At 38.8% G+C, this 17,777-nt stretch overlaps 1 protein-coding gene across 2 annotated transcripts in view; it reads left to right on the forward strand.

Moving 5' to 3' along the window:
* The window catches only part of USP24 (ubiquitin specific peptidase 24), a 164,769-nt gene that overhangs the window by 61,846 nt on the left and 85,146 nt on the right, over positions 1–17,777 (forward strand). For both annotated transcript variants that reach the window (XM_047788957.1, XM_047788958.1), the window contains exons 13-24: positions 1,908–2,015; positions 2,213–2,308; positions 2,400–2,561; positions 2,757–2,804; positions 8,274–8,381; positions 8,967–9,116; positions 10,140–10,271; positions 11,107–11,218; positions 13,009–13,085; positions 14,353–14,493; positions 14,666–14,719; positions 15,967–16,082. In XM_047788957.1, coding sequence (XP_047644913.1) covers positions 1,908–2,015; positions 2,213–2,308; positions 2,400–2,561; positions 2,757–2,804; positions 8,274–8,381; positions 8,967–9,116; positions 10,140–10,271; positions 11,107–11,218; positions 13,009–13,085; positions 14,353–14,493; positions 14,666–14,719; positions 15,967–16,082 — 1,304 coding nt within the window. The remainder of the gene's footprint in view (positions 1–1,907; positions 2,016–2,212; positions 2,309–2,399; positions 2,562–2,756; positions 2,805–8,273; positions 8,382–8,966; positions 9,117–10,139; positions 10,272–11,106; positions 11,219–13,008; positions 13,086–14,352; positions 14,494–14,665; positions 14,720–15,966; positions 16,083–17,777) is intronic.

Below are 17,777 nucleotides of genomic sequence, written 5' to 3' on the forward strand. Positions count from 1 at the left end.
ACCTTGACTCACTCAGTCTCTTCTGCTTTGTGAATATTAGCTTTTTTCAGACCTTCACCTTTAGCCCTTTTCTCACTGTGCAGTCTTTCATTAGTCAGTTTCATCCACTCCTGTGGCTTTGACTACATTTGGATGCTGCTGACTTTCAGAATTTTATCTCTAATTCAGACCTCTTCTTGGAGTTCCAGTGCAGTATATCTAAATGCATAACTCTCATACCTTCACATGTGTTATTGCACAGACATTTCAAATTAACTGTTCCAAACCTAGTTATTTTCCAGTCTATTTCCAGTAATGGTCTTATCCTTCCTGTAGTTGCTAAGCCAGAAAGAAGCCTGGAGCTCAACTTGGCTGTATATATTTAGTCACTGCATTGGTCAGAATTTAGTCCAGAAGCGGACTGGGTATTTCACAAGGAATTAAATACAGGGGATTGTCTACAAAGGTGTCACTAGGGTGGAAGAGCAAAAAAAAAAAAGAAAGTATGAATGCTGGAGGAGCAAAATGGAAAAGGGAGTATTAAGTTCTAGGAAGGAAGCTGCCTTTGGAGATGCTCTCACTGCTCAAGTGTTAGAACTGTCAAAGATGCGACACTGCCACCAGGGCTTTAGGAATACCCTGCTGCCACAAATGCCAGCACCTGCATCCACTCTCTGAGCATAAACCAGAAATGCATCCATCCTCCTGCCTTCTCATCTCTTAGCAGTGCCTCTCATTGACAACATAACGGCGTAGCTGGCAGAGGAACTGTACTTTGCAGGCTCCCAGCCTAGCATTACAGAGCAAACCGTAGAAAAGTAGGTGGAAGACCAAAGGCAAACAGTCTTGGATTCTATACTTTTTATTTTACTGTATTTATTTTTTGTCTTTTGTCTTTTTAGGGCCGCACCCACGACATATGGAGGTTCCCAGGCTAGGGGTCTATCAGCTGCCAGCCTACACCAGAGCCACAGCAATGCCAGATCTGAGCCTCATCTGCGACCTACACCAGAGCTCATAGCAACGCCAGATCCTTAACCCACTGATCGAGACCAGGGATCGAACTGCAACCTCATGGTTCCTACTCAGATTCGTTTCCACTGTGCCATGACAGGGACTCCAGGTTCTATAAATTTTACTTCCATGTCTTGACCTTCATCGAATACTCTCATATAATTTTGTTTCGTGAATATAAGTTTTGAATCCACATAAAGTTGAAGATTAAAGACCATGATATATGTATAAATTGTGTATCCACACTACATTCAGTGAATGTGTATGTGTAGTCAATACTGACCACATCTTGTAGAATTGAATCTTTAAAAGTGCCCCTGTCTTTAAAGTTTCATATGGAGAACCAATGAGGCATGAGGAAGCCATGGTTGAGGTTATAACGTGAATTTTCAACTACAGGCTTGATCATATGGCCTGAAGCAGAGGGTTACTGCTCATGGGTAAATAAATATTAAGTGAGGTCACAAATGTCTATGAGCAAAATTTAAAATTTAAAATGAGGCAGGTAATACTCTCAACTGAGATCATTTATAAACTGCCAAAAATGAATGTTTTTTTCTGGTAAACTAATAGGTTTAAGTTTTTGGTTTTTTTTTTTTTTTTTTTTTTGCTGGTTGAAAATATTTTGTCCTCTTCTTAAAGTAATATGTCAGCTTGAGAACTTGATTCTCATCTTTTTGTAGTGTTTTTAAGATCTAATGCTGCTAGGAATTTAAACAAGCCAACTGAGAACCATTAATAATGATTGCTTCGTGTAGTCTTGCCAGTTTTTTGCAAGTGTATGCTGATTAGACTAGAATCAATTTATCTTTGTTACCGTTTGTTTTGCTTTCACTTGTGTAAATCGCCAGGGGAAAGACTTAGGTTTTTCCAGGCTCCAAAACTTGACTTTTTACCAGTGTCTCCTTTTCTAGTCAGGACAATCATCTACTGTGATCGAGAACATCCATACTATTATTGCTGCAGCAGCTGTCAAATTTAATTCAGATCAGCTTAATCATTTGTTTGTTCTCATTCAGAAGGTATGTGTTCAAATGTGCTTACTTGTAAATTTTCCTAAAAGAAGCTGTTGTGAGGTCTCCTCTCTCTAAATTAGCAGTGCTTAAACATACTTTTCTTACTTTATAGAACTTTTTAGTTCAAGTTTAAAGTTTTTCCAGTGTGATAAAATTTGTCTGGGACGTAATTCCTATGTCGTGTTTTTTTTTTCGTTCTGCAGAGCTGGGAGACTGAGAGTGATAGAGTAAGACAGAAGCTTTTAAGCCTGATTGGACGAATAGGCCGGGAAGCTCGCTATGAGACCACTTCTGGAAAGGCAGGAGAATCCAACGACTTTTTTAGCTACAAGTACTTAAAGCAGCTTTACTTGCGTACGGGCTAAGCTCATCACATGTGGTTTATCGTAGGTGTTAGATGTACTCTGGGAATTGGCTCATCTCCCAACGCTGCCCAGTAGCCTTATTCAGCAGGCCTTGGAGGAGCACCTGACAATCCTTAGTGATGCATATGCAGTGAAAGAAGCAATCAAGAGGAGCTACATCATTAAGTGCATCGAAGATATTAAAAGGGTCGGTTTTATCTTTGGTCTAGTTTTGTTGCCAGAGCAATTGTATCGTCTGACTAATTAGAGCCAGATAGTTTTCTTTTTCTGTGATATAAATTAAATAAATATCCCATCTGGAAGCTCTTACCTAGAGTCCAAGATTGGGAAATTATAGGTACTGCCTTTATGAACCCATATTTCTCTTAAAATTAATTTTCAGCCTGGAGAATGGTCAGGTTTGGAAAAAAACAAGAAGGATGGATTCAAGGTAAGAATTTGCAGATGGAACCATCTAAAAGGTATACTCATTTAATAATTCCTTTTAATAAATTGCATCATAATTTTAAGATAATAGTATATTTTAGTGTTTCTTAGAATAATATTCAGATACAAACCGCTGTTTAAATATTTGCTTATGACCAGTGCTTTATTATTTAAAGCTTGGGGAGTTATTGTCTCTCAAAGGGGAAAAAAAAACAGGGTCACATTCAAAGAGTAGTCTTATCTTCGTAAGATTATAAGGCCTTCAACTTGGTTTTTCTTTTTTTAAATTAAATCCAAAGTATGCACAACTTTAAGAAGCATTCTGAGTTAAATGCCATGCCCATTTTTCTCCCGTAAGAGAGCAGTGGCGGAGCATTCCTAGAGTAAGAGGAGAGAAAGAAAGGAAGGCAGTTCATTCAGTGCCGGCACGTAGTGGTTTGCAGGTGCATGCTTCAGATGAGCTCCTAAGGTAATTCCTTAGACCAGGGGTTATGGAGTGAGTGCTTGCTGCTGGGGCTTGGTTTTAGAAGGTAGACCTGGGAAGTGACAGGTGCTGTGGCAGCCCTGCTCTCCAGAATTCTGGCCTCCAGGTGGCTCTGGACTTAAGGATTGCCCTCTGAAAGACTGTTGGCAGAGTGGGCAGCGATGGTGGTGGCTCAGGTATTGAAGATCAAGGCTCTCCTCAGAGAGGGAGAGGGATGACCACAGTGGCCACTCAATGGAGCGGGCTTCCGTGGTCGCAGCAGCCCTGATTAGGGAGCCTTCTCTTGCCATGCAGGCCCCCAGGTTGCCCAGATGAAGCGTCAAACCCCGAAGCCAGAGAGGTTTCATTTCACTGTTAACATAAGAAAAGGTTTTGGTAAACAGCTAATGACTTGGTCATTTCATTGGTAAGACATATTTCTTGGCTTTCCGAACAAGCGTTTCTTTGAAGGATCTTGAATACTGCTAACTTACATTGTTAAATTCAGAAACTCAGCTCTGGTTAAGTGTCCTTGGTGTTTCCATAGGCTTTTATTTTCGTACCTTATGCTTGGTCGTAAAGTATAGTTGGGGACGTTTAAGAACGTTGTTGTATTTCTGACATTGAAATTTGGTCCAGTGAATTTTCTGTATTAAACATCATTCACAAACTGCAGCTGGTAATGGTCAGGCTATGATTACCATGATGATGATTATTCCTTTAACCCAGCATTTCTCTTTCTACTCAGATGCATTTTGAATTTTTCCATTTTTCTCAGCTCAACTATTCAGATAATTTAGCACCCTCTGTCTTTATGATCGAAGCGCATCCAGAGTTATTTAAGAAGTTTAGAATTTGCAGTAGTAATAGTAAGAAGGAAAGAGTACATAGACAGTAGTCTTTTCTTCACAGTAACAGATACATTTCTTTATAGGTATGACGGTCAAAGCTGAAGGGACTTTTTCCTCCCTCCAGGAAAATGGCTTTTGAAACCAGAAACTCCTTCCTGACCCCTGTTCCTTCCTTGTTATAGCCAAGCCTGACTTAGCCCTTCTAGCCAGTAGCATCGCTGCATCTTTATTGCTTCTCTTTGCAGTCACTTCATTCATGTCTGTTGTTTTACAACTAAACTCAAAAAGTAGCAGGGAGAATTTTGGAGTCATTTTGTGAGTCTTGAAAAGAATATTCTTCCTTTTTTATATCCCACTGCTCCCAGTAAAGAAATTCTGATGTACCATTCTTTCACTTCAGAGAATAATAACTTACATTTATAGAGCACTTCTCAGTCGACTGAGCGCTTTTGCAGATGTACACATAGCTAAAGGGGGGGGCAGTGGGAAGATCACAGCCCCCGACATGACTCCAGGCAGGGGGGTGAGTTATATACTGCCACTAAAGGTGTTTTTCTATGCTATGCCCTTTCCTGCCAGGCAGCAAGGTGGGCTGACTGGGGATTATGTCTCCCTGCCAGGCTACACAGAAACTAAGCAAAGGGTAAGACAAGATCACCCACCTCTTACTCCCTGCCCCCCATCCCCAGCTACCTCTACTCCCCCGACTGATTCCCTTTCCCTCTGCTTTGACACTCTTAAAATTCCTAAGTTCCATTGTTGTGTTCAGAAATTCTGACCTTTATTTCTTAACTTTATTTCTGTAGATTCTGCCAGGATACCTTGGCTTCCTTGGTCCTCTTTCCTTTGCTTCCTTTATACCTTCCACTGTCTGCCCCCAACCCTTTCCCACTTATTTCACTTCTTTTTTCCTTCAATTAAAAATTTTAAATGTACTCATCCAAAAAATAATACTAAATGAAAAAAAAAAAAAACCCTTTTTACTCAATTAGTGGTGTTTGCATATTCCTTAAGTCATTATCTTAAGGCCTCCTAGCACAATACCCAGCAGCCTTTCAGTAAGTGTTGGTTCCCTTCCTCTTACCTCCTCTCCTCCACCTATGAGGACACGAAAATCATTACTACCCATATTTGAGTGGCCTCCGCCTGCCAAAACATGTAACCGAAAGTAAAAGTAGCAAGATGCCCTCTGTGTAGTCTCACAGTGTTGTGGTTTAGCACAGGAGGATATACTTTTTTAAAAATGTCCTCCCCCCTCTAAAAATGTTTATTACTCTGATTCTAGATAAAGGGCTAGGTCTGGGAAAAAAAAAAAAAAGGCAGTTGAGAAAGTGGGATATTCAGGTTTGAGAACAGAGAACTCAAGGAAGACTATGAAGACTTTCTTCAGATACCCAAGGATTGTTATAGAAGTTTGAGTCAACTTTTTAAGTCTCCTGAGAAGTTATGGGAAGGCATGTTTCAATATCACAGATCATTGAACTTCCTATGAAAACAGTCTGATAGAAAACTCACTGCCTCCTGAGTTCCTCATCAGTGAAAATACTGGAAGTCTAGTCTTTTAAGAGAAATGAATAAGGAAAGTTTAGGTGTAGGTTTGCAGGCTAAATTAGTTGACCTGTTACGGCTTCATCTAACACTGAGTCTAATTTGGATATACCATTAACTCCTACTCATGAAACCGCAACTTCGTTATGAGACATTATCGGATATGTTCAATTCTAATTGTTCACCATAGTCTTTTGCACCCTTTGTAAAGGGAAAAGAATAATTTAAAATTTCCTTATAATTTAGCAATGTAATGTCATAGATATGAGGGAATAAATGACATCTGTCTTATTTGCTAAACTTTAGAAAGTCTATATAAGAAATACTTTTTAGATTCTATAGGATAATTTTCAGTGTTAAAAATAATCTAACCATAATTGACTTAATTGATCTCAATGATACTTTTTAATATACCTGATTATTTACTAAAGGGTTTATATTTATAATCCTAATCTTTGCAGTCCTTTTGGAAGATAACAGTTTGGACTTAATACTTAGAAATTTAATCTCTGTCATTTTGCAACTTCTGTACCTTAGCAGAAATACTATAACTAGTCTTGCAGGTAGTTGGCTTTTAATATACACCTTATTTCTCTGATTCTAAGATGCCAGTGATTGCAGGATGCATCGCAGGTTTACTCCAATACATAGAGCCTCACTGTAGCACACTGCTTTCCATGATCTAGTGTAGTGTTTGGACTTCTTTGAAATCTTTGATTGTAAAATTTTGAGGCATGTTGAATATAGTTTTGCGTCCTTGTCTTTTTTTTGAAACTCAAGCTGCTTTTTTCCTTCATTAAGTTGTATATCCTACAAGTGAAACAGTTTCTCTTGAGTTAAAGTGCAGCTTTGGACAGAGAGACATTTAATGCCAAGTGATATAGCCCTTCACAGGGTATGAATCTGTCACACCAAATTCTCCTGGTTTTGAAAGATGCTTTAGTCTGGGACCACTGGCAGTTTTCTTCGCTTTTGATTGAACTGATGGACACAACAGGCTAGTCAGTGCTACATCTTAGTATAATCTTTCTGATAGCATTCAAGAAACAAACCAGTAATCTAAATTTAAGTTAAAAAGCCATCCTTGTTTGGTGCTAACTATGCCACATAACATAGAAACGATGTGTCAATGAGCAAATACCTTTTGTACACAGCTGAGTTTGCACATACTCAGGTAATGACAGCTATATCTAAACTTACTACTAGGCCTAGTGGCTGGTAAGTTTCTTTTGATATAATTGTAATAAGTGTCAATTTCAGAATTGTTAAAATTTATAAAACCTGTATCTTAGAATCCAGGAAATATGGTATTTGCTGTTTGGGCTAGTCACTGTGAAAGCCAGTATTATTTTGACAGTAGCTCTCTCTCATTGATATATTTAATAGTACAGCATTTTTCTGCATATGACATCAAAAGTATTTTTTAGACCCATAGGCATCTTCATCTTACAGAAGGACTTGAAGAAGCAAGAAGGCTTTTTAGAAAGTACCTTTTTTTTAAAATAAATGCTAAGGACCCAATACTGTCACTCAGTTTGTAGAGAGTTACTTGATCAATTGATCAATAGTGTTTACACTGACATCCTTACAAATTTTATAATGAAATCTCATGGTTCGAAAGATGCTGTTTATTAAAAAGCATTTTTCTTTTTATTAAAGAGTATTGCATGAACATCAGACTTTTCAGATATGTACTTTGAAGATCTGAATTGTCATGTTTCAGAAATAACATTTGAAAGTGTTTTGAAAAAAGTAAAGTGTAAGTGTAAAGTGGCTATAAAAATAGAATTATCTGGAGTTCCCGTCGTGGCGCAGTGGTTAAGGAATCCGACTAGGAACCATGAGGTTGCGGGTTCGGTCCCTGCCCTTGCTCAGTGGGTTGACAATCCGGCGTTGCCGTGAGCTGTGGTGTAGGTCGCAGACGCGGCTCGGATCCCGCGTTGCTGTGGCTCTGGCGTAGGCCGGTGGCTACAGCTCCGATTCAACCCCTAGCCTGGGAACCTCCATATGCCGCGGGAGCGGCCCAAGAAATAGCAACAACAACAAAAAAGACAAAAAGACAAAAAAAATAGAATTATCTCATAAAATTGTTTTAACTAGGAAATAGAAGCAGTCATGAATATTTCTTTAATATTTAGACCACAACTAATATCTTGATCAGGTCATTGGTATCTTAATCATGTAATTATAGAAAACCATGTTTTTATATCATTTTACTTATCAGCTAGTTCAGTATTATCCAAGTTAAGCTTTTGCCATCAATTTATGTTATTACGTCAACATATCCTAGCAGCCTGTGCTACCTATAATCTATCCTCTGAAGTTGCTAATTCCTTGTCGTCTGTTTTTTGCTAGTGTACCCCTATACATTCACTGTCACTTCACATCCACTCCTGTTTGCAGTTCTTGGCCTTAGGATTGCATGCAGAATAAGAAGTTGAAGACTGAATTATGAGTGCATGGAGATAAACTATAAATGAGCAATGTGAAGAGAAAAATAATGGAATGTGTAACAAGAAAACTTAATTGACTTGGACATTTTTTATAGCTAATAAATTTGAACTGACATTTATTTATAAATTTAATCAATGTAACTTCTCTTTAACTCTAGTCATCTCAGCTTAATAATCCCCAGTTTGTATGGGTGGTACCAGCCTTGCGTCAGCTACATGAAATCACACGCTCATTCATAAAACAAACCTATCAAAAGCAGGATAAGGTAAGAGTATAGCTGCATTTGATTATTATGCAATTACTTGCATAACCTTTCATAATAATAAAACATCAGTAAGATTGCTGAGTTTTAGTGACTATTTTATAGTTCCATAGTTATTAATGTAATTTATTTTATTTAATAATCTTGAATGTAAATGTCACTCTGCTTCCATTTCTGTGGAGCTTTTGTGATATATCCTTAACTCATTTGTTTTTTATTTCCTTAACTTACTGAACTAAGCCAATGTTTAAAAGTTAGAATGATGTTTTAGAAATTTGTTTGAAAAGATTTAAAGACTTATTTTATATTGCAGAAACTTAGTTTGCTTAAGGAGCCAGAGCTTCCTGAGTGTAATGCCTTGGGAAGAAAGATCTGGAAAAATATGCAAGAAATAAAATAATTTTTTTGAAAGTCTTCTTTAAAAAGAAAAAAAATCTCTTTCAGAAGGAAAAATTAACCAGAGAAGTTTATTAATTTTGTGGTAATTCCCTGGTAAATCTAGTTCTCGGATAGATTTTATTTACTTTTATGTAGGAAATGTAAGTGAAGAAATTTCTCATACCATTTTTTCTTTTTGTTTTTGCCAAGAGCATTATTCAAGACTTGAAGAAAAATTTTGAAATAGTGAAATTGGTAACAGGAAGCTTGATAGCTTGTCATCGGCTTGCAGCAGCCGTGGCTGGACCCGGAGGCTTAACCGGCTCGACTCTAGTGGACGGCCGATACACTTACCGGGAGGTATCTGACACTGTGCCTTTGTCTCCTGAGTCCACAACATTCATTTGGCCTTTGTGCACTTGAACTATAAAAATAATATTTGTTGGGAGTAACTCTAAAGAGGTAGCACGTGTTTGTCATGGGGGAACAGTTTTGTATCTTGACTAGAATCACTTCAAAATGAAAGTCTAAAAAAAATTGTATGTCTTCCAGTAAACCACTTAATTACTATGTATGATGAAGTAATAAAAATAAGTATCTTTTCTGTATCTTTGCTCAAAAATTCTGCAGCTAATGGCTTTTGTTCTTCAGATCTATTGGTTAGTGATGCTGCTTTTTGTTTTTTGCTTTTTTGTTTTCGGCCACTCCTACAGCATATAGAAGTTCCCAGGCCAAGGACTGAACCTGAGCCACTGCAGCAACCCAGGCTGCTGCGGTGACAGCCCAGATCCTTAACTTGCTGCTCCACAAGAGAACTCCAATAATAGTGTTTTTTCAAACATAGAAAAACATCTTCGCTCAGCAGTTGTATCTGTGGTGTTTTACTCTGTGATGACTGAAATCATATTTTATTGGCATTGAAAGTCAACCGAGTTTTTAAGAGACTTTAAGTAGTTTCTGCTACATTGTACTGTCAGCTTATAAAGAGATTTCCCACATTTTCTTTAGTCTTAAGTTATATGAAAAAACATTCAGTAAAACTTCTCGGCTTTAAAGGGTTTTTTGGTTTGCTTTTTTAGGGCCAGACCCATGGCATGTGGAAGTTCCCAGGCTAGAGGTCAAATCTGAGCTACAGCTGCCAGCCTACACCACAGCTGCAGCAATGCTAGATCCGAGCCGGGTCTGTGACCTACATCGGAGCTCATGGCAACGGCAGATCCTTAACCCACTGAGTGAGGCCAGGGATTGAGCCCACGTCCTCATGGATACTAGTCAGATTCATTATCGCTGAGCCACAACAGGAACTCTTAAAAGTTTTTTTTAAATTTTGCTTTGAAATATGAGTGCCTGGAGTGAACTCATTAACATTATTTCTTTTTCCAGTATTTGGAGGCCCATCTAAAATTTCTGGCATTTTTCTTGCAAGAAGCTACTCTGTATCTGGGTTGGAATCGTGCCAAGGAAATCTGGGAGTGTCTTGTGACTGGCCAGGATGTTTGTGAATTAGATAGAGAGGTAAGAAGATGATATTGTGGATAAAGGAAGGCAGAGGTGGGACCTAATAGTATTTCGCTTTTGTGTGTGTCTCACATCTTTAATTCTAAACACTTTTCAATTTACCAAGCATACATTTATACTAATGATAGGGCACTCTAAGTGTTGAAAAATGTCTTAGATAATACATATCTGTGTTGTAAACAAGTGGGTGAGTTCTTTGATAATTCTGATACCATTATAAATAAAATCGAATTCAGCCAGGTGAGTATAGCTAAAGAATTCTTGGTGTATCTTTTAGGTTCTTTTCCCTCCCATGAAACTAATTTTAAGATAACCTCTAGAAAACTTTGAGTTCCTGTATTGAGTTGTAACCCCCAAAACACTATAAAGAGAGAATTAATGCCTAGATAGATCTTTAGAGCCATAGTGACACAGCTGAAAGTGGGTTACACCAGGAGCACCACACCTCCTCTGACGTTTTCTACCAGTGAATCGCTGTTTCCTCATTTCTTGTTGCCGAATAATGTTAACTACTTCACAGGACTGTTGAAAGGAGTAGGTATGTGACAGTGCCTAGCACACACTTAGGCTTGTTAGTTAATGTTGGTGGAATAGCCGAAGTGTAAAATTCAGTGAAAAGTGTGAGTACATAGTTTTATTATCTAGGGAAAGAACTGCTAGTAACTGCTTTAAATTTAGTTCCAGCATTCCAGCCATTTCAATTTTTAGTGGTATCATGGCGATACAAATTTTTGAAGAATTAAAAATAATTTATCTTTGCTTTCCACGTTTGAAGTACGCATTTCCCTGAAATGGATCGTGGTAACAGGGTGATATTTGTCTTGATCTGCAGATGTGTTTTGAGTGGTTTACAAAAGGGCAGCATGATCTTGAGAGTGATGTTCAGCAGCAGCTCTTCAAGGAGAAGATTCTCAAATTGGAGTCATATGAAATCACAATGAATGGTAGGAGAAACGCTTGTAACCGTTTGCTCAGTTCTTTAAGAAATTTTATGCTTCCCACTCTCAGAAGCAGCTGAACAGTTCTGGACTTTGCCTTACGTATATAAAGTTGCGTCTCTATGTATATATGTTTATAGACACAGATAAATTCCTTTTAAATTATACCTTCTGATAATTTTCACACTGTCTTTTCATGAATTACTTAGTTCAAAAAGGATTCAGGAGGTCCCGTTGTGGCTAAGTGGTTAAGGATCCAGCGTTGCCGTGAGCTATGAAGCAGGTCAGAGATGCGGTTTGGATCCCACATTGCTGTGGCTCTGGTGTGGGCCAGTGGCTACAGCTCTGATTGGACCCCTAGCCTGGGAACCTCCATGTGCCTCGGATGTGGCCCTAGAAAAGACAAAAGTAAAGAGGCGGGGGGGATTCATTTAAAGTAAAAATTCGTCAAAGTGTGGAAATCCTCTTTTCAGGTGTTTCTTGTAATCCAATATTTTTATTGATATATGTTTCCAGTGCTGTAAAATTAACTTTTTTTCAAGTGTATAATAAGTGCTTTTTGTGTATTCAGAAGGTTGTTCAACCTTCACCATTTTTCATCTCAGGATGTTTTCTTCTCCCCAGAAAGAAACCAGGTAGCAGTCATGCTCTGTTCTCCCCTTTCCCTGGCCTCTTGTCTATTTTCTGTCTTTACAGATTACTATCATCTGGACATGTCTTGCAAATGGAGTCAAAATATGTTGCCTTTTGTTTTTAGTTTCTTTTATTATGCCGAGACATAATGTTTTCTAGATTTACCCAGTTTGTAGCACCTATCAGAACTTCATTCCATTTTATAGCTGAGCTCTTTTTCATTGTGTGGATGTAATACATTTTGTCTATCCATTCATCCGCTGTTGGGCACTTGGGTTGTTACTACTTTTTTTGGTTATTATCAGCAATGCTGCTATAAGCTTTCAGGTAGAAGTTTTTGTATAGACAGAGATTTTCATTTCTCTTGGGTATATACGTAGGAGTGAAATTGCTATGTTATATACTTAACATTTGAGTAGCTGCCGATCTGTTTTGCAAAGTGGCTGCACCATATTATAATCCTACCAGAAGTATGTCAGGGTCTGATTTTTCACAGCTCTAAGAATTACTATAAACTGTCTTTTTCGTTGTAGCTGTCCTAGCGTTGTGCAGTGGAATCTCGGGGCTTTGATTTCCATTTCCCTGATGACTAAAGATGTGGAGCATCTATTCATGGGCTTATTGGTCATTTATTTATTTTCTTTGGAGAAATGTCTGTAAAAACATTTAGCTCATTTTTGTTTTGGGGGGGTGGTTTTTTTGTTTTGTTTTGTTTTCTTTTCAGGGCCATACCCACACCATATGGAAGTTTCCAGGCTAGGGGTCGAATCAAAGCTACAGCTCCCGGCCTGTGCCACAGCCATAGCAATGCCAGATCCGAGCTGCATCTGCGACCTACACCACAACTCACGGCAACGCTGGATCCTTAACCCACTGAGCAAGGCCAGGGATTGGATACTGGTCGGGTTCATTTCTGCTGCACCGCAATGGGAACTTTCCACTTTCTTGATATCCTTTGAAAGCCCAAAAGCTTTTAGTTTTGATGAAGTTCGTGTATCCATTTTGTTGTTGTTGCTTGTGCTTTTGGTAGCATATGTAAGAGACTATCGCCTAATCTGGGATCTTGAAGTGCCTGGGTTTTAGCTCTTGATATACTTAGTCTTTTTATTGATTATCTGTGTTACCTAGACTACATGAATTTATCCGATATTCTATAATTTCAGGTTTTAACTTATTTAAGACTTTTTTTGAAAATGTGAATCTCTGTGATCATCGATTGAAAAGACAAGGAGCTCAGTTGGTAAGTAATGTTATTTTCAAATCTAGATAATTTGGATAGTCTGGCAAAACTTGATATTCAGTAACAACGAAAAAGTGTTGTAGTTGAGAGAAAACGTGAGGGGTTTTTTTGTTTTTTGTTTTTTTTTTAAAGAATGGGCACCTCTTTTTTCCCTTTCTTTTTACAGTCACATCTTCATCATATGTAAGTTCCCAGGCCAGGGGTTGCGTCAGAGCTGCAGCTGCAGGCCCATGCCACAGCCATGGCAACACTGGATCCGAGCTGCATCTGCAAAGGGTCCTATGCCACAGCTTATGGCAACACCAGATCCTCAACCCACTGAGTGAGCCCAGGGATTGAACCTGCATCCTTACAGAGACTAAGTCAGGTCCTTAACCCACTGAGCCACAGTGGGAACTCCTGGGCACCTCCTTACTTGCAATATTCTGCATTGATGACAGAGCTTCTCTTAGAGTTTGAGGAGACTCCCTTTTCCACACAAATGGCTTCTTAGATCCTTTTTTGCTTCTTGCTGATCTGGGGCAGCCAGCAGCCTCCTGTGGCCAAGTGAATGCAGGCAGAGTAAGGATATTTCCACCTAAGTGTCCAACTTCTCAGAGCCAGCACTGTACAAGTACCTGAAAAGTACTGAAATCTTCCATTCTAGGATCATAGTGGCAAAGACTTAGGGGAAAATTTTTAAGAACAGACAACAAGGAAGAAAATTAGGAACTATAGAACATATGCAGCTTACATGTGCACCTTATAAAAGAAAGGCAAAAAGTAATTCTTTTTCCAAGTCTCTTTCACTCCTGACCTGACTTCCTGGGTGGTAAGAATTTTACAAGATTTTGTAAGTGCTGGACCCTGCCGTCTCTAACTGAGCTTTGAGAAGACCAGACTGAGCCCCAACGATTAGTTACCACCTCTAGCTTGACTCTCTTTCCTTTGAAGAAAAACTCCTGGAGATGGTGCCCTTACTATTCCCACACTGTTTCTGCTTCAACAGCACATCTGGGTAGAGTTCTACCTTGGGTTTAGGGATGTCCAGAGAAAAAATCTCCTTGTCTTCCTGGTTCCACGAGAGTTGCCCAGAGTTTCTGTTGTTACTTGTTTTTTTGTCTTAAAGTTCCATTTCAGTATAGTAATGTCTCGTATGTACCTTGGTTTTTGCAGCCTTAATCCATATTGAATTTGCAGAGGTGTGGACCTAAAATGTAGCAGGAAATAATCATCTCTAATTTTGTGACCTTGATGTGCTGTATATATTTTTTTTTCTTTTGAATAGTATGTAGAAAAGCTGGAATTGATAGGAATGGATTTCATTTGGAAAATAGCCATGGAATCACCTGATGAAGAAATTGCTAATGAAGCTATTCAGTTAATCATAAACTACAGTTACATTAATCTAAATCCTAGGTTAAAGAAGGTGGGTATCTAAGAGAAGAAGGCACAGAAAAAAAGCATAAAATTATATATTTTTTAAATGATAAGTTGGTGTGCCTGAAAGTCAGTCTTCTCTATTTTAACATTTTATCCTTAAAAGTGATTACACCTAAATGCCAGACTAATTTTAATTTCCATATACCTCTTACTTCCAGGATTCCGTATCATTACATAAGAAATTCATTGCTGATTGCTACACAAGATTAGAAGTGAGTGGCAAATTTTCTTTACTGTTTTTGAAAAAAATGCTTTTTTTTTCCTTTTGTAGCTTTATATTTTGAAGATTATGTATAATGTTGATATTTGTGGCTGGATCCTATTGGAGGAATTTGCCAATAGTACTATATGCAGACATAGGAAACAGGCATTTTCCCTGATGCCCACAATATAGCAGTGTACTTTATAGGAAGTTGTGCCTTCCCCCTCCACTATCCCTCTTCCCTGCTCCTCACCTCCTTCTGCCCTTTTTTGGCACAGGAACTACCTTCATAAAAGAGACCTACTGGAGTTCCCATTGTGGCTCAGTGGGTTAAGAAGCCTACTAGTATCCGTGAGGATGCAGGTTCAATCCCTGGCCTCACTCAGTGGGTTAAGGATCTGGCATTGCTGCAAGTGGCGCCATGGTCACAAATGAGGCTTGGGTCTGGCGTTGCTGTGGCTGTAGCATAGGCCAGCAGCTGCAGCTCCAATTTGACCCCTAGCCCAGGAACTCCCATATGTTGAACATGTGGCCCAAGAAAAAGAAAAAAAATAGATCTGCTGTGTATTCTGTTTCTCTCCAAAAAATGTTTAATGTGCTTTCTCATTTCCCCATCCTTCCCCATTTTTAACCTCATTTATATCATAAATACTGTTAAAGGCCACGGCAGGACACTCAGTAATAGGTGTATTGGTTGTCTGTCTACTAGAAGCCTGCGATACAGTGCTAGCTCATGTATATCTCCAGTGCTTTATTTCCAGCATGATGGTTAGAGCACTAGACATTCATTTCTACCCCTAACTTGTGCTTATTTCATAAAGAGTATTCCAAAATCATAAAATGCTATGCCCCCAGATGCCAGTAAGTTAAACTTTCTGGTGGTAGATTGATGTGCTATTAATAAATCTATACAGGAGTTCCCAAGTTGTGACCTCCACCCACGTATGTTATGATAAAAACATTTAAAGGAGGCACCATGTAAGTATTAACACAGGTAGAAGAGTAGTTCTCAACTGGAGGTTATTTTTCCTCCCAGGGGACGTTGGCAACATCTAGAGACCTTTTTTGGTTGTCACAGCTGGAGGGGTCCTCCAGGCACGTAGCGGTGGGTGGGTGGTGAGCAGAAGTCAGGGATGCCCCTAAACATCCTGCAGTGCCCCGGACAGGCTTTCCCAACAAAAGTGTTTCCAGCCCAAAATGTCAGTAGAGCCAAGGTTGAAGAACCCTGGTATAGAATGACAATTTCATATTTCATAGGCAGCCAGTTCAGCCCTTGGTGGCCCCACTCTAACACACGCTGTGACCAGAGCAACAAAAATGCTTACAGCAACTGCCATGCCAACTGTCGCCACGTCAGTTCAGTCTCCATACAGGTAAGTGATCACAGAAGTTACAACAAATACACATGTAAATATAGATCAGCTGAAAAAATGTAATTGGGATTTTTTTTTTTTTTTTTTTTTAGCCTTTGGAGATCTCTCAATTAATTGTTCGTTTCCTTATTTTCTTTCATAACTTTTTCAAACAGTCCTATCCTGGGAAATTGTATGTTTCCCATCATTATTTTATTTGGGTCATTTTACTTTTACTCTGTGGCACTTGAGTAACCTATTCTTTATATAAGGTATATTCATTGTATGAAGAGTAATTTTTTTTTAAGTTTAAAGTATTTGCTTAGATATCTTACAAGTGTTTTCCTTGGATAGTCAAAGCCAGGATACTAATAGCGTAAACAATATGAAGTGGAATATGATGACTGATTACTATTGTATATCATGATCCAATACTAGTCACTTAAAATGTTATTTACTTAAAATTGCGTTTCAAAATAATTTTTAATAAGAGCATTAGCCCCAAGTATCTGTGTTAAAACTTTGAGCCCAAGTCTCTTCATCACATTGCCGTGTTGAGTGTTTTCAGATGTTAGTGAAATCTGAGTTCGGTAATTGCTGTAGTTCTTGATATAATAAGAAGAGATGAGTATTTAGAAACATTAGATTGAAGTGACTAAAATACTTTTGTGGGGTTTTATGAGCCTTTCATTACTGGTAAGCAGCCCCAAGTCAGTGATGCTCAGGAAACCTTGGCAGATGCTCAGAGAAGGGCTCCCTCCCTGTGCCTCACTCTGCTGCCCTCTAGTGAGTGATTGGTGCTCATAGAATCTTTCTCTACTGGAATCACGCTATGTGTTTGTGTATTTACTTCTTTATCTTTACTTACAGGCGGGAATGTTCCTTTTCTTTTTTAAAGCCTTCCCTTAGAAAATGAATCAGGGCAATATCCTTGCTCACATTCTTTATCTTTTTTTAGATGAGTTGAGTACTGTGTACTGATACTTTATTAATATGAAAGAAGCTGATAAAACTCAACCCTCCTGGACCTCTTTTTGCAATGGCAGAAACACTAACAGGACTTTTGCATTCCCACATTCTCAGAAGTGTGTCTCAAATAGACTTTCTTTTTTATTTTATTTTATTTTATTTTATTTTATTTATTTATTTATTTATGTCCTTTTTAGGGCTGCACCTGCAGCATATGGAGGTTCCCAGGCTAGGGGTCAAATTGGAGCTGTAGCCTCTGGCCTACACCACAGCCACAGCAACGCCAGATCTGAGCCGTGTCTGTGACCTACACCACAGCTCACGGCAATGCCAGATCCTTAACCCACTGAGTAAGGCCAGGGATCATACCTACAACCTCGTGGTTCCTAGTCAGATTCGCTTCCCCTGCGCCATGACGGGAACTCCTCAAATAGACTTTCATTAAGAATTCCTAATTAGGAGTTCCCGTCATGGCTCAGTGGTTAACTCCGATTAGACCCCTAGCCTGGGAACCTCCATATGCATGGGTGCGGCTCTAGGAAAGACAGAAAAAAAAAAAGAATTCTTAATTACATGTTCGTAAAATGCAGTTCATCTCTATGACCTGTTTCCTTAAACATTCATCTGACAAACCATACTAGAAATGATTTATGAACTAGACTGGGATTTCTGAACTGCTTCTTCTTTAATAAGTGTGCTTTAGGAGTTCTCTAGTGGTGCAGCGGGTTAAGGATCTGGTGTTGTCAG

Source organism: Phacochoerus africanus, chromosome 8 (genome assembly GCF_016906955.1).
Source record: "Phacochoerus africanus isolate WHEZ1 chromosome 8, ROS_Pafr_v1, whole genome shotgun sequence".
Taxonomy (NCBI): domain Eukaryota; kingdom Metazoa; phylum Chordata; class Mammalia; order Artiodactyla; family Suidae; genus Phacochoerus; species Phacochoerus africanus.